Source organism: Mustelus asterias, chromosome 27 (genome assembly GCF_964213995.1).
Source record: "Mustelus asterias chromosome 27, sMusAst1.hap1.1, whole genome shotgun sequence".
Taxonomy (NCBI): Eukaryota; Metazoa; Chordata; class Chondrichthyes; order Carcharhiniformes; family Triakidae; genus Mustelus; species Mustelus asterias.
In genome coordinates this window covers 7,062,469-7,090,063 of record NC_135827.1, presented here as the reverse complement: position 1 = coordinate 7,090,063, position 27,595 = coordinate 7,062,469, and the positions used below count along the sequence as shown (strand labels likewise).

Below are 27,595 nucleotides of genomic sequence, written 5' to 3'. Positions count from 1 at the left end.
AAAGGAGGACTGGATAACACTTGGGAGTGAAAATACTTTCCCCTCACATTTAGGGCCCACATTTAAACCCACAAAAGACGAAGGGGTAAAGGTCCTTCTGTCTGATAAATCCAAAGGTTACAATGAGATGAACTTGAAGGCAGGGGTAATTTGGTTTCTAAGATAAAGGCAACATACTGCGGGTGCTGGAATCTGAAACAAAAACAGAAAAATGCTGTAAAATCTCAGCAGGTCTGACAGCATCTGGAGAGAGAATAGAGCCAACGTTCCGAATCTAGAAGACCCTTCGTCAGAGCAGGATCAGCCAGACTCGAAACGTTGGCTCTATTCTCTCTCCACAGATGCTGTCAGACCTGCTGAGATTTTCCAGCATTTTCCTGTTTTAATTTTGCTTCTGTTGGCCAACAGACAACCAATGAACAAATACTAGCCGATAATCTCACCCTGAGACGCGAGTCAAGAAAGGAGTTAGTGTGTGTAAAGGGGAGTGCTGCAAGCAGGGGGTGAAGCCATGCACACTGAGCATTTGAGGTTAATAATGAACACCAAACGTGGAATGCATTCATTCATCAACACTGCCATCTCTTACTCTGTGAACAATCAGCTCAGTTTAAAGGGATTTAAAAGGTCACATGGTTAATTCCAAATTACACTGATCTCGGCCAGTCAAAGATGCTGCTGCCCGTGATGCTACGCAAATGCTAATCTCCACTTGGGAGGATCAACTAGTCTCAGGAATATACCTCATCGGCTGAGGCCATGGGAAGATCCACTGGCAAAGGCGAGATGTCCCTTTTGTCCCAGGCTCCAGCAAACAGGTTATTTAGATGATTATGAAGATACCTGAGAAGTTAAGGGGAGATAAGTGATTGCAAGCTATTGCAAAGCTTGTCCGCAACTTACACAACCCCCTCACCAAAGTCCAAACTTCGAGTGAAACAAGATCAGATTAACCCCTTTGATACTGCATGAGAAAAGGGTGCCGATTGGTTGGCAAGCTGACTCCAATTGGTTGAAGCGTTGCCATGGAGAATGCACCAGGGAACTATTGCCTCCTCTCTTTGAATTCAAAAAAGGTGCAATGTCTGGACACGTTCCTTTTGCCTGCAGATGACAGTCCTCAAGTAATAACGGCAACGCCATGACCAGAGCTGACTTGCCTACCAATCAGCACTCATCTCACAGTATTAACTGTTGCTGCCTTTGAAATTTGCCATTCTTGCATCTGTCCTGATGAGTATGAGACAAAAAGCTTCAATAGTATGTCTCTTTATTTCAGCACTATCAAGCAACTATCCATTGAAAATTTTAAATTTAAATGGCTGTCTGACTGGCGCAGGGGGCTATTCTTGGCCTCAGCATTCCCACCTCAGTATAGGAAAGGGAAATCGAAAAACAACCAGCATTCCAGTTTCCAATCCCTAGCCAGCTTACCTCTGCTGGAAATTGTGGACGCTGAGCGAAGACAGGTTCAAGCTCTGCTGTGATGCCTCCACAGTTGAATTGCCCATTCACACTCACTTTTGTAGGCTCACAATGGAATAATGGCCACGTGTGTGAGGTGCTGAAAGGCGCCCATGGAACTGTCCTGCAGCATAAGTCACCATCTTAGGGAGAGAAAAAGGGAAAGCAATACTGTGGCCACGTTTGGTCACTGCCAGTGGAGGTGATGGCTAAGTTTAGCAGAAAACTGGGGGGAAAAGCAATAGCAGTTCCGGCTGGACGGTAGATCCATTAAAACCCCGCCTTCCTCCCCAGAAAAAACATATTAATTTGCATGAAAGGTTGACAAACAGTGTTGTGGCAACTATTCCCCACTTGGTATCTGAAATATGACTTCATAAAGCTTAATGAAAAAAAAACTAATTGTATGTAACAATCCACAAATTGTTGCTTTAAAACATGGAATTTAAAAAAAACAGTAACATACCAGTTCTCTTCTTAAACACTGCCATTTTAGTGAACTCACCAATTTATGGCTTTTCCCACAACTCCTTTAGGTGCATTTTTCGGTATAACCTCTTTCTGAACTACATGATATGGGTAGAGGACATCAATTGGAAACTCAACAAACACAGGTCCTAAACACACAAAGGAACGAAAATTAAAACTAAAATAGACATTACTAAATACAAACAAGCTGACTTTGGGTCAGCAGAGACAAGTGAAAAGACTAAGGCCGGGAAAGTGAAGTCCATTCACTTCGGCAGGACCGGAAAATCCCACTGGTGGGAGGGGCCGGAAAATTCCAGCCAAAGTCATAATTGGTCAAATAGGAAAGTAGGACTTCCTTTTTCATTCGTTCACAGGAGGTGGGTGTCATTGGCAAGACCAGAATTAATTGCTCGTGTCTAATTGCCCTCAACGTTTTTAGAAATTCATTCATGGGATGTGGGCTTTGCTCGCTGGGCCAGCATTTATTACCCATGAGGTGGTGATGGCGAGCTGCCTTCTTGAATTACTGTAATGCGTGGATGTAGGTACACCCACAGTGCTGTTAGGGAGGGAGCTGCAGGATTTTGACCCAGCGATAGTGAAGGAACGGCGTTATTTTTCCAAGCCAGGATTGTGTGGCTTGGAGGGGAACTTGCAGATGGTGATGTTCCCATGTACCTGCTGCCTCTGTAGATGATAACGGTTGTGGGTTTGGAAGGTGCTGCCTAAGGCTTTCTAGGCAATTTCTGGTCTACAGTCAAATCTCGGTCAGATCAATTAAGGACGGCGGACTTCTTCCTTTACTGGACATTAGTAAACAAAGTTTTCACAATGTTTAATGAAAGTATGAAAGTCTGGTTACCATTACTGATACTAAATTTATTAGATTTTTCTTCATTAATTGAATTTAAATTCCCCAGTTGCTGAGATGGGGTTTGAACTTTTGTTTCCATGTCTCTTGATACAGATGCTACAGTTCCCTGTTTGGGAGGCTAAACAGTAAGGAGTCTAACAACACCAGGTTAAAGTCCAACAGGTTTATTTGGTAGCAAACGCCACTAGCTTTCGGAGTGCTGCTCCGAAAGCTAGTGGCGTTTGCTACCAAATAAACCTGTTGGACTTTAACCTGGTGTTGTTAGACTCCTTACTGTGTTTACCCCAGTCCAACGCCGGCATCTCCACATCATGACTACCATCGACAGGCTAAACAGTAAGCAGTCTGTGTCACGCTAGTTAGAAGCTGCCTGAAGCTTCCCTTGTTCCGCCCAAGCAACACGCTTTAACCCCAGCTCAGAACAAAAGTCTCTGATATGTATGTAACATTCCCACTCCAGAAATCAGTGACCCTCTTAGCAACAGCACTAATTGGTGCATGAGAACAGAGATGCAAACTAGCACGCAAGGCGAGGCACTGACTTGATTTGTTTTCCATTCCAATATCTGTAACTCACAAACAAACTACACAGGACAGCTGTCTGCTGTTGTGAACCAGTTTTGTTTCACAGATTCAGCCTCAGCCCATTACCGACTTATTCATGTAGCGTGGCTCATAGTGCGCCAGAGTATCATTCGTGATCTTTACCACATTCTGATGAACTCAGTGTGACTTATTCAGAAAATGGATTTTTCTCTGCCATTTACAATGACTTTCCATGCGCAAGTGCTCATTTATTTTCCTATTCGTCCCTTTCCAAAACCATTTTTTTTAACCCTTCAGTTATTTATATTTATCCCCCTACTGCGGATGTGTTTAAGTTGTTATTGGTTCAGTCCCGCCAATGACGTTGTTCCTTACTCTTACCCCGCTTAACTTTGCTTAAACGTCGAGTGGGAAGACAGGTAAACCAATCCCAGCTTCCTCCCTGAAGCATCACAGCCACACAAAATCAGCTCACTACATCCACGTATCGAACAATTGTCTTCCAAAGCAGATCCATTTTCCTCAACTTAAGGATGGCACCTGATCGCAAGGAAAACACGGCAAAACATTTCAAGGATACCTTGGAAGTCTCATTGTGCTCGCAGACACATACTGGCTCTTATTCCAGCAATGGTGTGATTTTAAAATTCTCAGTGCTCAAATCCCTCTTTCGCTTTGTCCCGCCGTACCTCTGCAATGTTCTCCAACCCTCCGAGAATCATAAAAGCGCTCCTCCAACGTGCCTCTTGCATATCCCAGATTTCGCTCCACTATTAGGAGCCATGCCTTCAACTGCCTAAGCTCCAAACTCTGAAATCTTCTCCCGAATCCTCCCTACTATTCTTTAAGATGCTCCTTAAAACCTACTTCTTTGACTCAGCTTTTGGCCACTCTCCTAATATCTCATGCAGCTCAGTGTCAAATTTTGTTGGATAGCATTCCTGTCAAGTGCCAGAGTCCTGCTACATTAAACTCAAATTGTTATTGTTGGAAGGCTTCACATTGATGGATTCTTGTTTCGAGCAAGACTTTCCATTACATCAATAAATAGCATATTGCAACATTCATCATTCTCTCCATTACAAGTATATCATGAAAATTATAATGTTCTTGCCTTGAATATATCTACTCAATCTCCTCTCCCCTTTTTAATCCATCAAAGTTTATTTATTAGTCACAAGTAAGGCTTACATTAACACTGCAACGAAGTTACTGTGAAATTCCCCTAAATACCACAGTCCGGCGCCTGTTTGGGTCAGCGTACCTAACCAGCACGTCTTTCGGATTGTGGGAGGAAACCGGGGCACCCGGAGGAAACCCAAGCAGACACAGGAAGGAAGTGCAGACTCCACACAGACAGTGACCCAAGCCGGCGATCGAACCCTGGTCCCTGGCGCTGTGAGCCAGCAGTGCTAACCACTGTGCCACCGTGCACCCACACGGCTCTCCAAGTCAACAAAGATGAAATCAGGACTCAAATTATTTGGTATTTCATTTAGAGTTGGAACCAGTTTCGTATCACATATTGACAATATTGATGTGAACACTCTTGGAAAAAACAAGCCAGATAATGTAAAGGAGCTCCAGTAACCCTTATACCTGGGTGAGGGATTAATCTCAAGGTTTGTGACTGTATTTTTACTGATGACAATTCAGCTTTCAAACACTAGCCAGTTCAGAAAACTGTCTAAAATGTCAGCTCGAAGCTGTCAGTGCTGTGGAACAAATTGTTCTTTCACTTTCAGCACTTAATGTTAGCACCAAGTACTCTCACAGCTCAGGTACGCTGCATCTATCCTGTACTTTAATAGCTCCCTCTTCACTGCCCCTTAGCTCCAATTCACCCTTGAAGAGTTCACTGTCCATTGTTAATTTATAAAGTGACCAAAGCACACAAAAAGGTCACAAATGTTTGACAATTAGGCTTTCACTTCTGCAACTTTAAGGTCCTTCTTTCATTGATTTCCAAACTGTACAACATGCCAACTAAGCTTCCTACACATTACAAAGAGGAAACAATTATTCAACACAGATTTTCTCTTGCATGAATTGGCCTTTTTAATTACAATTTCAACCACCCCCCCGGCAACAGTCAAAATTAATTAATAAATCACATTGACACCATTTTTGCCTGCTCCCAATCCCAGGACAGGAATAGCTCAGACAGTTCAGGCACCTGTAGTGCAAACTGTCCCTTCTGAAACTGAAAGCTACTCAACCAATGTTGTATCTTGATGGGGCAGTGTACAAGGAGCTTTACTCTGCAACTAACCTACATTTGTACCTGATGCAAATAAAAAAGGGTGTTTGAAAGTAGCATCATGTTCTATCCCATTTCCCACAAGTGGCTGTGGTGGAAGAATCAAACCAGACTATCTTTTAGGTTCAAGCCAGTTTATTTAAGACATCTCCTCACTCTTACCAACCTACAAGAAGCTCTCTACCCAAAGTGTTCCAGCTGTCTCTATACATAGGACAATCAATGTCACATGTTTAACTAGCAATTCCCTTAACAAGATCATACACTGATTCCCCTCTTTTTTAATTTAAAGCTTTGAAAGAAATTTTTAAAATTAACATTCTTTTGAATCGAAGCAGAAATAAATTCTCCCTCATTTCTACATCTATGAATCACGTAATTCCTTACCAAATGTACATAAGCCATAATAAAACAGAAATTAGTTTTTCATTCCGTCATTGTAACCTAAGACACCCCTCTCCTAATGTTTTGTAATTTCTTAGAGCAGACACTTCTTGTAAAACAGCCCAATAGGTGGTGACTTGTATTTTAAAGATTTCCCTTCTCTCTAACATTTCATAACATGCCAGCTCAGTCTGTTCTTAGCCTTTTCTCGGTCACATTCTTTGTTGAATGAACATTGTCCCAAAGAGATTGGTTGTCAACATAACATTCTATCGGTAAACTTTTCTCACATGGGTCCTTACATAACATTTCTGACAATATATTGGACAAGTAAACCCCCACATGCAGTGCTTCTACCAATGCCAGTGTTTTAGCAGCTAATGTGCTTTTTACAACTTTTTTTTAGACATGTGGGACATGGGCATCATTGGCTGGTCAGCATTTATTGCCCATCCCTAGCTGCCCAAGGCGGTTCAGAGTCAACCACATTGCTGTAGCTCTGGAGTTACATGTAGGCCAGACCAGGTAAGAACAGCAGATTTCCTTCCATGAAGGGCATTAGTGAACCAGATGGCGTTTTATTTCAACAATCAAGAATGGTTTCGTGGTTATCAGTGGATTCTTAATTCCAGACTTTTTTTTATTGAATTCAAATTCCACCAACTGCCGTGGCAGGATTCGAAACCGGGTCTCCAGAACATTAGCTGAGTTTCTGGATTAACAGGCGAGCGATAATACCACAAGGCCATCGCCTCCTCCCTTTTCTTGGCCTCCTAAGCCAACCAGGAATATGATCAACTCTGCTGTGCTAGAGTACCCATCTGGGAGATTGGCACGTGAAGCGTCACTAAGAATAACCAACCTCATATCTTCTGGTTCACCCAAGGCTGGGAACTTGAGCACGCATCTTTCCAAATGTAACTTTAATGTTTTATCTGCCTACAGAATTTCCTTAACTGAAGCATGTTTAATCATGGTACTTAGCTAATGTCAAGTCTGAGTGCACAGTCAGTTCAACTGCCCAAACTTCTCAGTTCTTCTGTTTCTTCCTTGGTAGCTACATCCTCTTTTTGTGAGGATCGAACCTGAGTTATAGGGATATGATCTTTCTGGACAAGACTATTGATTCAGTGTCACTCCGATCATGTCGATCTCCCAGATGGCTTAATGTCTAAACCTGTGTATTTAAAGGCCCCTAATGCTTGACTTCCTACGTTGAATTCCTTCTTTATCTTCTGAATTACCTCTTGCTCAAATTCACAGAGCCCCCCCAACACAAAATCATCAACATGCATGATGTAAATTCCAGTTAGTTTCTCCTTATGGTATCAGTGGAACATTGTGGGGTCTGCCTTTAACTGAGCACAGCCTGTTTTCAATAAAACAGACCTGAGAAAAAAATACCATACTCTTGACGCATCACTCAATCCGTAAACACACTTGTTCAATTTCCATTGCTTTCCTTCTACATCACTAGCTTTGGGCGGTTTAAAAAAGTCTCTTTGAAACCTCTCTCCGCATAAAAAGGCAGCATTTATGTTGATAGTTTTGCATTCCCAGGAATATGATTCGAAAATAGCTAGAAAAAAATCTTCAAACTTAACTTTCCCTGCAGTAGGAGAGACCGCCCTGACATGCTGATCCCCTAATCTCCCTTCAAAGCCTCGGGTTATTAATCTCACTTTGGCCTTATACGTACCATCTGGAAGTACCTTTCTGTACAGATCCACTGGTGTGATAAAGCTGGTGGGCAGCACGGTGGCACAGTGGTTAGCACCTCTGCCTCTCAGTGCCAGGGACCCAGGTTCAAATCCTGGCTTGGGTCACTGCCTGTCTGCATGTTCTCCCCGTGTCTGCGTGGGTTTCCTCCGGGTGCTCCAGTTTCCACCCACAGCCCGAAAGACGCGCTGGTTAGGGTGCATTAGCCGTGCTAAATTCTCCCTCAGTGTACCCGAACAGCCGCCGGAATGTGGCGACTAGGGGATTTTCACATTAACTTCATTGCAGTGTTAATGTAAGCCTACTTGTGACACTAATAAACAAAGTTTAAAAAAAACTGGCTGTCAGGTACTTCCATATACTCCAAATTCCTTCCAACTTTCTGACTATGTTTGGTTTCCTTAAATAGCTTACTGTCCACTTTATCAGTAGCTACTAAAATCTCTGTCACAAGGACTTCTTCCGAGATTGCTAGCTTGCTCTCTTGGCTTCATTCTTGTCAAACTATGGCCTCCATCCACATTCCTGTCCCTTTCCAGACTACTACATGATCTTTTTCCCATATGAGCAGAACTTCATCCACAAGTTTGAGATTTGTTTTTCTGGGGTCACGGCCACTTTCTGCTTCACTGTCAGAACTGATATTATGCTTTCTGGGTTTCTGCATTTTTACATAGTTTTGCCAATCCAAAGATCTTGTCTCTTGTTCTTCCTCTTGTACATTTACCAGTAGCTTTTCCTGTTCTCTCTATTACAGCGACAGCACACTGGTCCCTTCTGGTATTGAGTCATAGAGGTTTACAGCATGGAAACAGGCTCTTCGGCCCAACTTGTCCATGCTGCCCAGGTTTTGCCACTAAGCTAGTCCCAATTGCCCACGTTTAGCCCATATCGCTCTATACCCATCCTACCCATATAACTGTCTAAACGTTTTTTTAAAAATAAAATTGTGCCCGCTTCTACTACTGCCTCTGGAAGCTGGTCCCAGACACTCACCACCCTCTATGAAATAATTGTCCCACTGGACCCTTTTGCATCTCTGCCCTCCAGTTTTAGACTCCCCTACCTTTGGGAAAAGATGTTGACTATCTACCTTAGCTATGCCCCTCATTATTTTATAGACTTCTATAAGATCACCCTTAAGCCTCCTACGCTCCAAGGAAAAAAAGTCCCAGTCTATCCAGCCTCTCCTTATAACTCAAACCATCAAGTCCCAATGGTATCCTAGTAAATCTTTTCTGCACTCTTTTTAGTTTAATAATATATTTTCTATAATAGGGTGACCAGAACTGTACACAGTATTCCAAGTGTGGCCTTACCAATGTCGTGTACAACTTCAAGATATCCCAACTCCTGTATTCAATGCTCTGACCAATGAAACCAAGCATGCCGAATGCCTTCTTCACCATCCTGTCCACCTGTGACTCCACTTTCAAGGAGCTATGAACCTGCACTCCTAGATCTTTGTTCTATAACTCTCCCCAATGCCCCACCATTAACTGAGGAGGTCCTGTCCCAATTCGATCTACCGAAATGCATCACCTCACATTTATCTAAATTAAACTCCCTCTGCCATTCATCAGCCCACTGACCCAATTGATCAAGATCACGTTGCAATCTTAGAATGTGTTACCTTTGTGTCCAGTTTAGGTAGTTGCCCCTTTGAACAAATCATGTTAGCTTGTCCCTCAGTATTACTTTGTTCATAGTCTGTCAACCTTGTGGCTATCGTCATCTGCTCAACTACCCAGTGTGTCTGTATGCGAAGTGCATGGTGCCTCCTCATCTTCTGTGCAGTTTAGGACTTGTGAATGCATTGAGAGTACTGATCAACCACGAAGAATATACCCAAACAATCTGATTAGTGTTGTGTAGTTACTACTTCCCCATTACTCTGTATTACTTTGCCAGGCTCTTTCCACTCTTCCCTTTTACAATATACCATATCTTCTTGCCAAAATTGTATACCCGATGGCCTTTTGAGGTGCCATAGGGCTCGCCGAATTCTTTTCAACCCTCAGCTTTAATGAAAGTTTTTCTGCCTGCATGCAAGGCATTCAGATGAGCAGAAAAGGTAGAATTAATATATGTTACCCTCTCTAGGGCAGGGAGAGCATCTGACAGCACAGAAGGGTAGAGGAACAGGTAGTATTGAGGAAGTGGGGGGGGGCTGCAGGAGGATTTGAACAGGTTAAGAGAGTGGGCAAAGAAGTTGCAGATGGAATACAATGTGGAAAAGTGTGAGGTTACGCACTTTGGAAGGAGGAATGGAGGCATAGACTATTTTCTAAATGGGAAAATGCTTAGGAAATCAGAAACACAAAGGGACTTGCAAGTCATTGTTCAAGTTTCTCTTCAGGTTAACGTGCAGGTTCAATCGGCAGTTAGGAAGGCAAATGTAATGCTAGCATTCATGTCGAGAGGGCTAGAATACAAGAGCAGGGATGTACTTCTGAGGCTGTACAAGGCTCTGGTCAGACTCCATTTGGAGTATTGTGAGCAGTTTTGGGCCCCATATCTAACGAAGGAAATGCTGGCCTTGGAAAGGGTCCAGAGGAGGTTCACAAGAATGATCCCTGGAATGAAGAGCTTGTCGTACGAGGAATGATTGGGTACTCTGGGTCTGTACTCGTTGGGGTTTAGAAGGACGAGGGGGGAATCTTATTGAAACTTACAGGATACTGCGAGGCCGGGATAGAGTGGATGTGGAGAGGATGCTTCCACTAGTAGGAAAAATAGAACCAAAGGGCACAACCTCAGACTGAAGGGACGATCCTTTAAAACAGAGATGAGGAGGAATTTCTTCAGCCAGAGTGTGGTGCATCTGTGGAACTCTCTGCGGCAGAAGTCTGTGGAGGCCAGGTCATTGAGTGTCTTTAAGACAGAGATATATAAGTTCTTGATTAATAAGGGGATCAGGAGTTACGGAGAAAAAGCAGGAGAATGGGGATGAGAAAAAAAATCAGCCATGATTGAATGGCGGAGCAGACTCGATGGGCAGAGTGGCCTAATTCTGCTCCTATGTCTTATGGTCTAAGGCAACTTTGAATTTCTTCTGTACACCAACTGGTGTGGACTGTACCCCCAACCATTTGCAAAGAGTTCTTTGTGTGCGCTGCCCAGGCCATTTGCAATTTACAATCTGGTTGATTGGCTAGTATTTTCTGCACCATATTGTCTATTACCACAAGGTTTCTTTCGCAAAGACCATTACTCAACAGGATCTCAGCTGTATTGTGCATAACTACAACGTTTAGATTTTCTCACATATCTTGAAATTCCTCATTCCCCACCCATTATCTGTCAGGAACTTTGTTGGTGTTCCTGATCCTCTTCCTACCCATTTCTACATGAACTTATCAACAATGGTCCTTTTGTCTTTACTACGCATCAGAGTGGATAGGCTAAATCTGGTTGCCATATCAATGAATTGTTACATATAAACATCCCTGCCCTTGTCCCAACTTTCAAGTCCACTGCCACTGTGCCGTTAAACTCCATGGCTAGTGACATCACATCACAACAGGATGCGGGGGTGTCTTGCAATTATTTAATGCAGATTTCGCACTGAGCAGTAATTTGTTCAATAAGGTCATGGTGTGAAAGCAACACCTACTTTGGGGATGGAGATGACAATACATCCTCCAAACAGATGGCCCTCCGTGTAAGATCGCAGGGTTATTTATCAATACTGTTGATTTATTAGATCGTGGTACCCTTTATCAAGCACTCCTCCATCTCAACGTAGAGCCTTCAGTTTCTGTGGCACTGGATGTGCAAACTGTTGTTTACAAATTATCTTCTTTTTCTCTGCTAAATTCTTACTCTCAGTGGTTAACAAACCTTTATGATTTTTTTGATGAGAAATCTCTGGCTTCCATAGTGGTAAGCAGTAACGGCATGATCAAGTAAGTGCAGATCCAAGGACCTGGGTTCTGCATTGCAGATCCACATTTCCCAAACACTTCATATCTAGCATTATCTGAGCCGCCTTCATCGTAGATTAACTTAATAGTGGTATCTTGCTAGAAATTATATCAGTGGGGCAGCACGGTAGCAAGCATTTCTGCCTCACAGCACCAGGGACCCGGGTTCTATTCCTGGCTTGGGTCACTATCTGTGCGGAGGCTGCAGGATCTCACATCTGCCTGGGTTTCCTCCCACTGTCCATGACTATCACACTAAGTTACAGTACTGCTAAGTTCAGGGCTGGTTAGCACTGCTGCCTCACAGCGCCAAGCACCTGGGTTCGATTCCTGGCTTGGGTCATTCTCGATGTGGAGATGCCGGTGTTGGACTCGGGTAAACACAGTAAGAAGTCTCACAACACCAGGTTAAAGTCCAACAGGGCTACAAATAAACCTGTTGGACTTTAACCTGGTGTTGTGAGAGTTCTTATTGGGTCATTCCCCCCAGGTCTGCATGGGTTTCCCCCGGGTGCTCCAGTTTCCTCCCACAGTCTGAAAGACTTGCTGGTTAGGTACATTGGCCACGCTAAATTCTCCTTCAGTGTACCCGAACAGGCTCTGGAATGTGGCGGCTCGGGGATTTTCACAGTAACTTCATTGCAGTCTTAATGTAAGCCCACTCATGACACTAATAAATAAACTTTAAATAAACAGTATTGATAAATGACCCTGTGATCTTACACAGTAGGACCACCTATTTGGAGGGAGTATGAAAGCAGGCTGTCTCAGTGAGAGACATGATGTGGAGATGCCGGCATTGGACTGGGGCAAACACAGTAAGAAGTTTAACAACACCAGGTTAAAGTCCAACAGGTTTATTTGGTCAAGCTTGTGTGGCTTTTGCTACCAATTAAACCTGTTGAACTTTAATCTGGTGTTGTTAAACTTCTCTCAGTGAGAGACCCCAGATAGCAGTTAAGCCAGTCCACACCACATACTGTAGAAGTGCAACCAGTGTCCAAAACTGCACAGTTGAAGGAATCAACCATCACTATGCTCATTACTGGATTCAAACTCTCAGTCACCAGTACAATTCCATCACGGCAGCCACCATCATCATTTTCAGTCTCATGGGTTACTTCAAAAACACTTCCTTCATCACAATGGTACTGGGAATCACATCAGAAACATTGATTAACTATGCCCCATGCAGTCTTTGAATTTAAATGCCTATGATCATCGTCCCAGGCACGCTTTTTGTCATAACTTCCAAACTGGCTAGGGTTATGACTATTTTACGACCTCCTGTCATTAACCCCATTTCTGCACTGGAATTTTTGTCTGTTTGGTCAACCTTGAAATTGAGCCACCATTGAACCCTCTATCCTTTGTTTCGTGGCATTTTTGTTTGCATTTGCTGAGAGCGGCTGGGAAACACTTTTTCCAGAATTTTTCTTTAGGTCTGCAGCCATTTGATTAAGGAGATTCTTTCCCCAAAATGGAATTTCCTAGTACCAAAAGACTATCGTAACATGGGAACTGCAGGCAGTCCAGTAATTTAAACACCAATGCAGATTCCAGAATTCCAAGTATAAATCTCTGTTGTCTCTTGTAATATTTATATTCTTCCATAGACGGATCCTCTGATTTCCTAAACCTATCAAAGATTGCCTTGGCTTCATATGTTTCCAATAACTCATCCTTTTTGTTAAACCTATCCAAAATTTCTAACAGAAGGTCTAATCCCTCATCTCGATCCAGATCATCCTCTTTCTACTCTGAAAATACCTTCATCCTTATCTTACTCTTCGGTGGTAACAGTAATGCTAATGCCATACCTTGCTTCTAATGGAATATGGAAGTAACCCAGGTCTACATTTCAACTTCTGCTTTCCATTGCTGATATGGTTCAGAGATAGAAAAAAATTGGAGGGTCAAAACTCACAATTTTGCACTGCCCGCCCGCCATTCCACAACTTAGAAATCATAGAAACCCTACAGTGCAGAAGGAGGCCGTTCGGCCCATCGAGTCTGCACCGACCACAATCCCACCCAGGCCCTACCCCCACATATTTACCTGCTAATCCCTCTCACCTACACATCTCAGGACTCTAAGGGGCAATTTTTAACCTGGCCAATCAACCTAACCCGCCCATCTTTGGACTGTGGGAGGAAACCGGAGCACCCGGAGGAAACCCACGCAGACACGAGGAGAATGCGCAAACTCCACACAGACAGTGACCCGAGCCGGGAATCGAACCCGGGACCCTGGAGCTGTGAAGCAACAGTGCTAACCACTGTGCTACCGTGCCGCCACTTGTCAGCAACAGTACACTTGTTTTCCCCTCAGAGGATTGAGACATGTGTAGCAGTCAAAATCCTGGAATTCCCTCGCTAACGGCATTGTGGGTCAACCCGCAGCACATGACCTGCAGCGATTCAAGGCGGCAGCTCACCAGCACCTTCTCAAGGACAACTAGGGATGGGCAATAAATGTTGGCCAATGATGCCCATGTCCCACGAATGAATAAAACAAAATCACCAAGCTTATCCTCTGCTCCCCGTTGTTACTCACAACAAGTGGCTGTGGTGGAACAATCAATCCAGACTGGTCTTTAGGTTGAAGCCAGTTTATTGTTAAGACATCGCCTCAGTCCTACTAACCTACAAGAAGCTCACCACCCAAAGTGTTCCAGCTGTCTCTATAGGACAATCCATGACACGTGTTTAACTAGCAATTCCTGTAACAAGGTTGATTGCCATCCACTGGTTTACTGTACACATACCCCCAAATGACATTCCCCACATTGTGAAGCACACAAACTCCCCCACCAAAAAACTGAGTAAAGTTTTCCAGGGCGAGTAAAATGAATATTCAATAAATTCAATCTAATACTTCCTTTTTAGGTATGTTACCCCGAGGTGTTTTATCCATCTCTGTTTCTGGAGATTACGATGTGGAGATGCCGGCATTGGACTGGGGTAAACACAGTAAGAAGTTTAACAACACCAGGTTTATTTGGTAGCAAAAGCCACACAAGCTTTCGAGGCTCTAAGCCCCTTCTTCAGGTGAGTGGGAATTCTGTTCACAAACAGAACTTATAAAGACACAGACTCAATTTACATGAATAATGGTTGGAATGCGAATACTTACAACTAATCCAGTCTTTAAGAAACAAAACAATGGGAGTGGAGAGAGCATCAAGACAGGCTAAAAAGATGTGTATTGTCTCCAGACAAGACAGCCAGTGAAACTCTGCAGGTCCACGCAACTGTGGGGGTTACAGATAGTGTGACATGAACCCAATATCCCGGTTGAGGCCGTCCTTGTGTGTGCGGAACTTGGCTATCAGTTTCTGCTCAGCGACTCTGCGCTGTCGTGTGTCGCGAAGGCCGCCTTGGAGAACGCTTACCCGAATATCAGAGGCCGAATGCCCGTGACCGCTGAAGTGCTCCCCAACAGGAAGAGAACAGTCTTGCCTGGTGATTGTCGAGCGGTGTTCATTCATCCGTTGTCGCAGCGTCTGCATAGTTTCCCCAATGTACCATGCCTCGGTACATCCTTTCTTGCAGCGTATCAGGTAGACAACATTGGCCGAGTTGCAAGAGTATGTACCGTGTACCTGGTGGATGGTGTTCTCACGCGAGATGATGGCATCTGTGTCGATGATCCGGCACGTCTTGCAGAGGTTGCTGTGGCAGGGTTGTGTGGTGTCTTGGTCACTGTTCTCCTGAAGGCTGGGTAGTTTGCTGCGGACAATGGTCTGTTTGAGGTTGTGCGGTTGTCTGAAGGCAAGAAGTGGGGGTGTGGGGATGGCCTTGGCGAGATGTTCGTCTTCATCAATGACATGTTGAAGGCTCCGGAGGAGATGCCGTAGCTTCTCCGCTCCGGGGAAGTACTGGACAACGAAGGGTACTCTGTCCACTGTGTCCCGTGTTTGTCTTCTGAGGAGGTCGGTGCGGTTTTTCGCTGTGGCGCGTTGGAACTGTTGATCAATGAGTCTAGCGCCATATCCTGTTCTTATGAGGGCATCTTTCAGCGTCTGGAGGTGTCTGTTGCGATCCTCCTCATCCGAGCAGATCCTGTGTATACGGAGGGCTTGTCCGTAGGGGATGGCTTCTTTAACGTGTTTAGGGTGGAAGCTGGAGAAGTGGAGCATCGTGAGGTTATCCGTGGGCTTGCGGTACAGTGAGGTGCTGAGGTGACCGTCCTTAATGGAGATGCGCGTGTCCAAGAATGCAACCGATTCCGGAGAATAGTCTATGGTGAGCCTGATGGTGGGATGGAACTTGTTGATGTCATCATAGAGTTGTTTCAGTGATTGTTCACCATGAGTCCAAAGGAAGAAAATGTCATCGATGTATCTAGTGTATAGCATCGGTTGAAGGTCCCGTGCGGTGAAGAAGTCTTGTTCGAACCTGTGCATGAAGATGTTGGCATATTGAGGTGCGAATTTGGTCCCCATGGCTGTTCCGTGTGTCTGGATGAAGAACTGGTTGTTGAAGGTGAAGATATTGTGGTCCAGGATGAAGCGGATGAGTTGTAAAATTGCATCTGGAAACTGGCAGTTGTTGGCGCTGAGCGACACACGACAGCGCAGAGTCGCTGAGCAGAAACTGATAGCCAAGTTCCGCACACACAAGGACGGCCTCAACCGGGATATTGGGTTCATGTCACACTATCTGTAACCCCCACAGTTGCGTGGACCTGCAGAGTTTCACTGGCTGTCTTGTCTGGAGACAATACACATCTTTTTAGCCTGTCTTGATGCTCTCTCCACTCCCATTGTTTTGTTTCTTAAAGACTGGATTAGTTGTAAGTATTCGCATTCCAACCATTATTCATGTAAATTGAGTCTGTGTCTTCATAAGTTCTGTTTGTGAACAGAATTCCCACTCACCTGAAGAAGGGGCTTAGAGCCTCGAAAGCTTGTCTGGAGATTACACCATTTCCTCGATATGAACCTTGTTTCTGAAGTCCTGTTCATATCACTCTTAAGCAAATCCTAAACAAATGAGTGGAAGGGTCTGTGTCACGAGGTTTGGCCCCTGGCTTAAGAGTTTAGAACTCGGGGTCATTATCTCAGGAAAAATGGAAAAGCCAAACATTCACGGCTGAGATGAAGAGAAGTTTCTTCCGAGGGTTGAAAATTCACCACCCAGAGAGCTGCAGATGCTCAGTCATTTAGTATATTCAAGATTGAGATCAATAGCTTTTGGGGCCATAAGGGAACCCAGGGATATGGGGGTAGGACAGGAAAGAATGATGTAGAAATTAAGCAACAATCTCGTTGAATGGTGAGTAGGTTTCAGACACAATGTGGTCTATTCCCGTTTCTTAGTCTGTCACCTTTCAGCTATTGACAACCAGTCCTGTACTAAAACTGTGACACACAATACTTAGTGGCAACAGTGCTTGCACAACAGAAATAAAAGCAGGGAGCTTTCAGTTCTGAAGTAGGGTCTTCAAACAAATGTTGACCTGTCCTTCTGCCTCATATCCTGACAGATCCGCCATGCACCTTTAATAGAAATTTACTTGTGACTGTTTTGGGGTTACAGATGGAGATATGGCATGTTCTAGTCCAATTTCATACCTGGAGTACCAGACTGAGCCACTGCAATAGCTTTCCGGAGCACAGGAACGATGTCTCGGACTGTACGAACGGTTCCACAGAATTTACAGAGGGTTTTGAAGAGTGATTGCTGATCAATATCCTGCAGTGCGCCTCTGCCCTAGGAAATAAGTAGAAATACCAAATTGCACTTGACCAAACTCATGAATGAAGTTTGCTGATTGTGACCATGATGCATTATCCCTCTAGACTACTTACAGCCTCTATGAGTCAATTACATCAATCATTTTTAAGCACATCTCTTGTAGTTTGGTGGGGGTTTCCTTCTCTACGTTCCACTCCTCCCTATCTGATCGTAGTGTGAGCATCTCCAAAAATGGTTATCTTGAATTCCATCCTTTGAAACCTTCCTCTTTCCTTTGGAAGCCTCACAGCCACACTGATGATATGCAGTACAACTTGTCCACCAGTTCTCTCAATCCTTCCAGTGCTCTGAACTCAGACTGACAGTCAGACCTCAATACACACCATCATCAACGCTATTTCCCTCCCCAGCCACATTTGCAGGCCGAACTAAACTGTTCGCAACCTCTGCAGCCTATTCAATCCTGACACAAGCTTAACGTCACATTCTCCATTACAAAAGCCGACCACTTACTTTGCCATTAAATCGCTTGCTTCTATTCTACATCAAGTTATTTATGACTGAAATCCTCATCCAGGCCTTTGATACGTCCAGACTTCTGTAATCCAATGCTCCCTTGGCACCTTCGATCCCTCAGGTCCTGTATTGCAGCTCTTCAGAAACAATGTTCCCCAAATCCTATTCCACTTGGCCAACAGCTTACTCCTCACTTATCTACATTGCTTCCAAATCCTCCAGTGCCTCAAGTTTAAAGTTCCCTTTTGGTGGTCAAATCTCTCATGGCCTCTCCTCTCCCCATCTCCTCCAGTCCAACAAACCAACGCTGTCCACTCCCACCCCACAACTTCGTCAGTGCTGACTCTAGTTTCATGAAATCCCTCTTCCCAACACTGCCGGATATGCCTTCAGCCCCACGCCCTGGAATTTCCTCCCTGGCCGCTCTTTCTTGTCCCCTCTCCTCCAAGACCTTGATTAAATCTCACCAATTTTTCAATCAACTCATTGAAAATTTACCCCTTCCTTGAGCACGGTAACTGCTTTTCTCCCTATTTTATGTACAGTATATATATTTTTTAATTAGCATCACAAGTAGACTTACATTGACACTGCAGTTAAGTTATTATGAAAATCCCCCAGTCGCCACACTCCGGCGCCTGTTCGGGGTACACTGAGGGAGAATTTAACATGGCCAATGCACCTAACCAGCACGTCCTTCAGACTGTGGGAGGAAACTGGAGCACCCGGAGGAAACCCACGCAGACACAGGGAGATGGTGCAGACTCCGCACAGACAGTGACAGTGACCCAAGCCAGGAGTCGAACCCAGGTCCCTGGCATTGTGAGGCAGCAGTGCTAACCTCTGTGCCATCATGCTGCGCTTATAAATAGGCCATTCAGCCCAACCAGTCTATTCTGATGTTTATGCACCACTCTAGCCTCCTCCTATCTTTCCTCAAATAAATCTATTACTGTAACCCTCTATTCCCTTCTCCCTCAAATGCTTGTTTAACCTCACCTTGAATGCACCAGCACTATTCACTTCAATCAATCCCCGATAGCAACTTCCACATTCCCACCACTCTTTGGGTAAAGAAGTTTCTTCCGAATTCAAAGCCCTCCACAACCGCTCACCTCCCTATCCCAGTAATCGCCTTTAGCCTCAACTGCGAACCCCATCCTGAAGTCTCTATGTTCTGCTAATTCTGACCTTAAGCAACCTTGATTTTAATCGCTCCACAGTTGATGTCTGCCCCTTCAGTTGCCTGAGCCCTAAGCTCTGGAGTTACGTCCTCTTTCCTCCTGTAAAACCTACCTCTTTGACCATCCAAGCCCACGCTATAGTTAAGAAACATAGAAACTAGAAGGAGGATGCCATTCAGCCTTCAAGCCTGCTCCGCCATTCATTTTGATCATGACTGATCATCAAATTCAATATCTTGATTCCCCCCTTTCCCCCATATCCCTTTAGCCCCAAGAGCTATATCTAAATTCTTCTTGAAATCAGATGTTTTGGCCGCCAAGAAAGCCCACCAACGCTTCTACTTTCTCATGGGGCTGAGGAAATTCGGCATGTCCGCTGCGACTCTCATCAATTTTTACAGATGCACCATAGAAGGCATCCTTTCCTGATGCATCACAGCTTGATATGGCTCCTGCTCCGACCAAGACCGCAAGAAACTACAAAAGGATTGTGAATGTAGCTCAGCTCATCACACAAACCAGCCTCCTATCCATCAAATCTGTCTACACTTCCCGCTGCCTCGGAAAAACAGCCAGCATAATCAGGGACCCCATGTACCCCGGACACACTGTCTTCCACCTTCTTCCATCGGGAAAAAGATATAAACGTCTGAGGTCACATGCCAACCAACTCAAGAACAGCTTCTTCCCTGCTACCATCAGACTTTTGAATGGGCCTACCACATATTAAGTTGATCTTTCTCTACACCCTGGTTATGACAGCAACACTATTCTGCACTCTCTTCTTTCCTTCTCCCCTTTGTACTCTATGAACGGTATGCTTTGTCTGTATAGCACGCCGGAAAAAATACTTCTCGTTGTATTACTAATACATGTGACAATAATAAATCAAATCAAAATTTGTCCCAATAGTTCCTATGTGGTTCAGTGTCATATTTCATTTGATAACACTCCGGTAAAGCACTGTGGGATGTGTTACAATGCAGTAAAAGCACGAAATACAAGCTCTAGGTATTGTCCCTGAATGCAAACATTCACTCATGGGAAGATTCTGTTTACCTGTAAAAGAGTTGCAGCTGCTCCCCCAATTAGCAGCACTGGAGTCTCTGCCATTTGGGCATTTTTAACCGCAGTCACGGTGTTGGTTAAGCCAGGACCGGCAGTTACCGCAGCAACGCCAATACAGCCTGAAACACAGAGCCAATCAGCTTTCAGTACATGTGTTCAATAGCCATGGTTCTTGCAATATGTCAGACAGACAGACTCCCCGATATACTGAGATTAAATTCATCCCCCCACCCGTCCCCGTGGCTATAGCACTGCCAACTGGTCTTTTTACCATTCCAGTCAAGGGAGAACACACAAGGATCAATGAGCTCCACACTGCATTCCCCTTACTTTCCACTCAGAAATTGAATGGTGCTGGGTCCTGTTTATGATGTGAATAGTCGGCTGTGAGGCGAAGACTCTCAGAGTTTGGTTGCAGCACACAAACAGCAAATGTCACTGCTAATCCTACAACCTAAAGCTATTCTTCAAGATAATTGCATTTATTAACTGGCTGATAATGGGAAAGAGAAAAAAAAAGGAAGGAAAGAAGCTAGAGATAACAGCAAATATAAGGGGCAAGACAGCAGACCCACAATGTTGCTGCTGTCAATTCAAGTTAGAACAGGCTGTCTATACCAAGAGGTGCAAAGCAGCTGCTGTTGGTTTCAATCCTGTAAGGAAAACAGATCTTATATCAGGATAGCAAAACTAAGAAAAACTGAAGAGTTGTTTTGTGAATCCAATTTCACTTATCTCCAGTTTGTTTCCTCCTTCCTTTCTCTTCCCCACTATCAGCCATTAAATCAATGTGATTATCCGGCACAATAGCTTTAGGTCATAGGATTACCAGTGACATTTGGATAATTTAGGCATTTGGGAGGAGGAGGAAGAGGCTGTGGTGTAGTGGTATTGTCACTGGACCAGTAATCCAGAGACCCAGGGTTATGCTCCGGGGATCCGGATTCGAATCCGACCATGGCAGATGGTGAAATTTGAATTGAATAAAAATCTGGAGTTAAAAGTCCAATGATGACCATGAAACCATTGTCGATTGTCGGAAAAGCCCATCTGGTTCATTAATGTCCTTTAGGGAAGGAAATCTGCCATCCTTAGCTGGTCTGGCCGACATGTGACTCCAGACCATTAATGTGGTTGACTCTTAAAATGCCCTCAAGGATGGGCAATAAGTACTGGCCCAGCCAGCGACACCCACATCCTATGAATGAATAAAACAAAAGCAAGATGCAGATTGAAATAGTAAAGACTACAAAGGACATTAAGCGCTTTTCTTGACCTAGTTTTCTTGTATAAAGTGCTCATCAAAGTGAGGTCCAATGAAACAAGTCTGGGGTTGTATGAAAGGCACACTGTATCTGAATGGTTGGCTGCACATTACAGAGACAACAATATTAAGGACCCAGACCCATGGTGGAGGGATGTTAACAAGGTTTAAAACATAGGAGAGAAGCCGTATATCAGTCAATAAGAATTGCACGGTTGCATCAAGATTGAATTCAAAGTCCTCCAAGTTGCAGCAGGAAAAGCCTCATGAGAGATAAGGATTATTGAAATCATGGGAAAGACTGAGTTATAGTAGAAAACACGGTGCAAAGTTTAATTTAAACACATGAGGGTGCAGGGCACAATTCAAAGGATAAATGTTTGAAACAATCTATTAGATGTGGTAATAGAGAAAAAGGGTTTCAAGTGGATAAGGAAAGCAAGGGGGAGTACTTGGAGAATGGGAAGATCGGGTAAAAAGGAAAGGAGGGAGGGCAGGAAAAAAGAAAGCATGCATTTATGTAAAGTTCCTTACAGGATGTTCCAAAGGGCTTCATTGCCAATGAAGTATTTCATAGTCGCTGTTCTAATGTGGGGAAAGTAGAGCTTCAATGAGAGATTTAGGTGACTTGAGAGATGCGTTTTGAGATGTTTCTATTTCTATTCTTGTATTTTTTTTTAAAGATTGAAGAGAAAATAGTATGGCATTAAAGGGAAAACTGAACATTTGTGATCAGCGTTAATGGTGGAGATAAAAACAGAAAATGCAGGAAACTCTCAGCAGGTTTAACAGCATCTGTGGAGAGAACATAGAGCTAACGTTTCAAGTCAGGATGACTGCGTCAGAGGTGGCTGGAGATGTTGAAGATGATACAGATGTTGGAATTCCACTTGCAATCAGTGCAGGCTGTGATGCCAAGAATATTAAAAATAAAGCACTAAGGCTAGAGCAAAAAGAAGTGATATCGGTTTGTATAATGTTCAGACTGTAATGAACTTGGCCAAAAGCTATACAGCAGATCAAACATTCCTGAAAAAGGTTTGAGCACTGAGAGGCTGCAATCTGAAGGAAATTAATGTGGAACACCAAGGAACAGGAGGGAAGTCATTCAGCTCCATGAGTCTTTCATCACGTTTGATCTGTGTTGTAACTCTTGGTTCTGTAATCCTCAATACCCTTGTCGACCAAAACTCTTAACAATTTCAAACTTTCAATTGGCCCCCAGCCTCAAGAGCTTTTTTGGGAGAGAGTTTTGCAGATTTACACCACTCAGTTGTGCAAAGAAGTCCTTCCTGATGTTACCTGGAACAGCCTAGCTCTGATTTTAAGATTACGATCCCTGGTCCTGGACACCCGAGAGGAAATGCATTATCTTTCTCGACCCAATCATATCCTTTGATTGTCTTAAAACACCTCAAATTTAATTCCATACAGCAGAGAACACAAGAGATTTGGAGGGAGCGAGGAAGGAGTGAGGGTGGGAAGAGGGTGAAGTAGAGCTGGACTAGAATCAAACTCTGGCTGATGGAAGCAGTGGTGCCCAACAATGGACCAAGGATGGGGCTAGTCTGATGCATTGCCAATCTGCGCCTGCACCAGGAATATAAAACAAAATTTAGGATCGTCAGGGAAACACAGAAGCATGGGAAGCATCAGATTGGTGGCAATTGGGCTATTCTTCTGAGCCTGAGCCAGTGCATAGTACCCCATTAAACAATGAGCTTTCATTACCTGAAAGCCTAGCCACAGCATCAGCAGCAAATACAGCCGTGACTTCATGTCTTGTGTCTACCACACGGATCCCAATCTTCTCACACGCTACAAGGATGGGCGAAATGTGTCCTCCCACCAAAGTGAACACGTACTTCACACCATGAGACTTCAGCACCTCTGCTACACTCTCACCACCATGTCTGGGACTCGAGGCTTCCACCTGTCCAAAGAATAAATGGAAAAACATCACGAACCCGATGAAACAACCTCAGTTCTGACATACAGCACCCATACATTGTAAAACACATTGTGGAATGCCAGCCTCTCCTACACAGGAGTTGCTGTATCTAACCTGCTCTACACCCTGTCCAAAGTGTTCCAATTCTCAGGGTTGGGATCAGTCTTCTTTTGCACCGCTCTCCCACAGGAATCCTGCCCCATCGGCCTCATCCCGACTGAACAGTTACTGCTCCTGCCTCCCCAGGCTCCTGTTATCTGACTACCCCTATTCCCCACTCCTTCCAAGCAAGGGTCACTGGCTCCTGAACACTAACCAAACCATGTCATATCCCCCTGAATCATCCAATCCTGGGTAAGGGTCATCCTGCCAAAGACCCCCATGTCTCTAAACAGAGGTTAGTCTGCCCATTGCACCCTCCAAAAAGGGGGTCAGTTTGTCATCATGCCCTCCCTACCTCACTCCCAGGGCGAGCCTTCACCGCCTTCCCCAGGACAAGGGGTCAGTCCCCCCCTCCCCCACCCCCGACAGGGGGTCAGTCCCACCCCCCCCCCCCCGACAGGGGGTCAGTCTCCCCCCCCCCCCACGACAGGGGGGTCAGTCCCCCCCCCCCACGACAGGGGGTCAGTCCCCCCCCCCCCAACAGGGGGTCAGTACCCCTCCCCCCCCCCCCCCGGACAGGGGGTCAGTCCCCTCCCCCCCCCCCCCCCCCCCCCGACAGGGGGTCAGTCACCGCCCCCCCCCGACAGGGGGTCAGTCCCGTCCCCCCCCCCACGACAGGGGGTCAGTCGTCCCCCCCCCCCCGACAGGGGGTCAGTCCCCCTCCACCCCCCCCCCCGACAGGGGGGTCAGTCCCCTCCCCCCCCCCCCCCCCGGACAGGGGTTCAGTCCCCCTCCCCCCGACAGGGGGGTCAGTCCCCCCCCCCCACCCCCCCCCCCGGACAGGGGGTCAGTGTCCCCCACCCGACAGGGGGTCAGTCCCCTCCCCCCCCCCACCCCCACCCGACAGGGGTTCAGTCCCCCCCCCCCCCCCCCCCCCCCCCCGTGACAGGGGGTCAGTCCCCCCTCCCCCCCCACCAAGAGGGGGTCAGTCTCCCCCCCCCCCCGACAGGGGGTCAGTCCAGTCCCCCCCCCCCGTCCCCCCCCCCCCTAACAGGGGGTCAGTCCCCTCCCCCCCCGACAGGGGGGTCAGTCACCCCAGGACAGCGGGTCAGTCCCCCCCCCGACAGGAGGTCAGTCCCCCCCCCCCTCCCCGACAGGGGGTCAGTCCTCCCCCCCCGACAGGGGTTCAGTCCCCCCCCCCCCCTCGACAGGGGTTCAGTCCCCCTCCCCCCGACAGGGGGTCAGTCCCGTCCCCCCCCGACAGGGGGTCAGTCCCCCCCTCCCCCCCCCCCGCCCCCACCGACAGGGGGTCAGTCCCCCCCCCCCCCTCCCAACAGGGGGTCAGTCCCGTCCCCCCCCCCCCCCGACAGGGGGTCAGTCCCCCCCCCCCCGACAGGGGGTCAGTCACCCCAGGACAGCGGGTCAGTCCCCCCCCCCGACAGGGGTCAGTCCCCCCCCCCCTCCTCGACAGGGGGTCAGTCCCCGCCCCCCCCCCCTCCCCGACAGGGGGTCAGTCCCCCCCCCCTCTCCCCGACAGGGGGTCAGTCCCCCCCCCCCATCTCCCCGACAGGGGTCAGTTCCCCCCCCCCCCCGACAGGGGGTCAGTCCCCCCCCCCCCCCCCCCCGACAGGGGGTCAGTCCCCCCCCCTCCCCGACAGGGGGTCAGTCGTCCCCCCCTCCCCGACAGGGGGTCAGTCGTTTCCCCCCCCCCTCCCCGACAGGGGGTCAGTCCCCCCCCCCTCCCCGGACAGGGGGTCAGTCCCCCCTCCCCGACAGGGAGTCAGTCCCCACCCCCCCCTCCCCGACAGGGGGTCAGTCTCCACCCCCCCCTCCCCGACAGGGGGTCAGTCTCCACCCCCCTCTCCCCGACAGGGGTCAGTCCCCCCCCTCCCCGACAGGGAGTCAGTCTCCACCCCCCCTCCCCGACAGGGGGTCAGTCTCCACCCCCCCCCCCCGTGACAGGGGGTCAGTCCCCCTCCCCCCCCCACCAGAGGGGGTCAGTCTCCCCCCCCCCCCGACAGGGGGTCAGTCCAGTCCCCCCCCCGTCCCCCCCCCCCCCCCCCCAACAGGGGGTCAGTCCCCTCCCCCCCCCGACAGGGGGTCAGTCACCCAGGACAGCGGGGTCAGTCCCCCCCCCCGACAGGGGGTCAGTCCCCCCCCCCCTCCCCGACAGGGCGTCAGTCCTTCCCCCCCCGACAGGGGGTCAGTCCCCCCCCCCAACCCCCCCCCCCCCCCCCCCGACAGGGTGTCAATCCCCCCCCCCCTCGACAGGGGGTCAGTCCCCCCCCCCCCCCCGACAGGGGGTCAGTGTCCGTCCCCCCCCCCCCCCCGACAGGGGGTCAGTCCCGTCCCCCCCCCGACAGGGGGTCAGTCCCCCCTCCGCCCCCCCCCCACCGACAGGGGGTCAGTCTCCCCCCCCCCCCCCCCCCGCAACAGGGGGTCAGTCCCGTCCCCGTCCCCCCCGTCCCCCCCCCGACAGGGGGTCAGTCCCCTCCCCCCCCGACAGGGGGTCAGTCACCCCCAGGACAGCGGGTCAGTCCCCCCCCCTGACAGGGGGTCAGTCCCCCCCCCTCGACAGGGGGTCAGTCCCCGCCCCCCCCTCCTCGACAGGGGGTCAGTCCCCGCCCCCCCCCTCCCCGACAGGGGGTCAGTCCCCCCCCCCTCTCTCCGACAGGGGGTCAGTCCCCCCCCCCCATCTCCCCAACAGGGGGTCAGTTCCCCCCCCCCCCCCGACAGGGGGTCAGTCCCCCCCCCCCCCCTCCCCGACAGGGGGTCAGTCCCCCCCCTCCCCGACAGGGGGTCAGTCGTCCCCCCCCCTCCCCGACAGGGGGTCAGTCGTTTCCCCCCCCCCTCCCCGACAAGGGGTCAGTCCCCCCCCCCCGCCGTCCCCGACAGGGGGTCAGTCCCCCCCTCCCCGACAGGGAGTCAGTCTCCACCCGCCCCTCCCCGACAGGGGGACAGTCTCCACCCCCCCTCCCCGACAGGGGGTCAGTCTCCACCCCCCCCTCCCCGACAGGGGGTCAGTCTCCACCCCCCTCCCCGACAGGGGGTCAGTCCCCCCCCCCTCCCCGACAGGGGGTCAGTCCCCCCCCCCCCTCCCCGGCAGGGGGTCAGTCCCCCCCCTCCCCGGCAGGGGGTCAGTCCCCCCCCTCTCCCCGACAGGGGGTCAGTTCCCCCCCTCTCCCCGACAGGGGGTCAGCCACCCCCCCCCTCCCCGATAGGGGGTCAGTCCCCCCCCCCCTCCTCCCCGACAGGGGGTCAGTCCCCCCCCCCCCCCCCCTCCTCCCCGACAGGGGGTCAGTCCCCCTCCTCCCCGACAGGGGGTCAGTCCCCCCCCCTCCCCGACAGGGGGGTCAGTCCCCCCCTCCCCGACAGGGGGTCAGTCCCCCCCCTCCCCGACAGGGGGTCAGTCCCTCCCCTCCCCGACAGGGGTCAGTCCCTCCCCTCCCCCCTCCCCGACAGGGGGTCAGTCCCTCCCCTCCCCCCTCCCCGACAGGGGGTCAGTCCCTCCCCTCCCCCCTCCCCGACAGGGGGTCAGTCCCTCCCCTCCCCCCTCCCCGACAGGGGGTCAGTCCCTCCCCTCCCCGACAGGGGGTCAGTCCCTCCCCTCCCCCCTCCCCGACAGGGGGTCAGTCCCTCCCCTCCCCCCTCCCCGACAGGGGGGTCAGTCCCTCCCCTCCCCGACAGGGGGTCAGTCCCTCCCCTCCCCCCTCCCCGACAGGGGTCAGTCCCTCCCCGACAGGGGGTCAGTCCCTCCCCTCCCCCCCTCCCCGACAGGGGGTCAGTCCCCCCAGGACAGGGGGTCACTTCCCCCCCTCTCTCCTTTTCCCAGGACAGGGGCTCAGTCTCACCCGGTAGAGGAGCCGCTGCATGAGCCGCAGTTTCCAGGCCGCAAACAGGGCGGAGGCGATCGCGATGGTCATGAGGCCCCAGGGCAGCAGGCAGCCGAGCGCCGCTTGAGGCTCCATGGCAGCGGGGAGGGAGCAGGGCGCCGCTCCTGCCGCCCCGGTCCAGCGTTGCCTGGGTGACTGACAGCCTCACTGACCCATCACAACCCAGACTGAACCGCGTCACCACTCCCAGCAACCATTCAGAGAAGGTCACTGCGGGGCCAAGCCTCTTAATTGGACCGCTCCCAGCACGTGATGCCTGCAGTTCCCTCC

General features: G+C 48.7%; 1 protein-coding gene across 1 annotated transcript in view; it reads right to left on the bottom strand.

The window, feature by feature from the left end:
* ilvbl (ilvB (bacterial acetolactate synthase)-like) overlaps positions 1 to 27,531 on the bottom strand; it is a 52,857-nt gene extending 25,326 nt beyond the window's left edge. Inside the window, exons 1-6 of the mRNA XM_078198822.1 lie at positions 27,284 to 27,531; positions 23,111 to 23,312; positions 20,107 to 20,234; positions 17,224 to 17,362; positions 1,970 to 2,081; positions 744 to 843 (exon numbers count right to left, since the gene is read on the bottom strand). Of these exons, the coding sequence (XP_078054948.1) occupies positions 744 to 843; positions 1,970 to 2,081; positions 17,224 to 17,362; positions 20,107 to 20,234; positions 23,111 to 23,312; positions 27,284 to 27,400 (798 nt within the window). The 5' untranslated portion in view covers positions 27,401 to 27,531. The remainder of the gene's footprint in view (positions 1 to 743; positions 844 to 1,969; positions 2,082 to 17,223; positions 17,363 to 20,106; positions 20,235 to 23,110; positions 23,313 to 27,283) is intronic.
* Between the last annotated feature and the right edge of the window lie 64 nt (positions 27,532 to 27,595).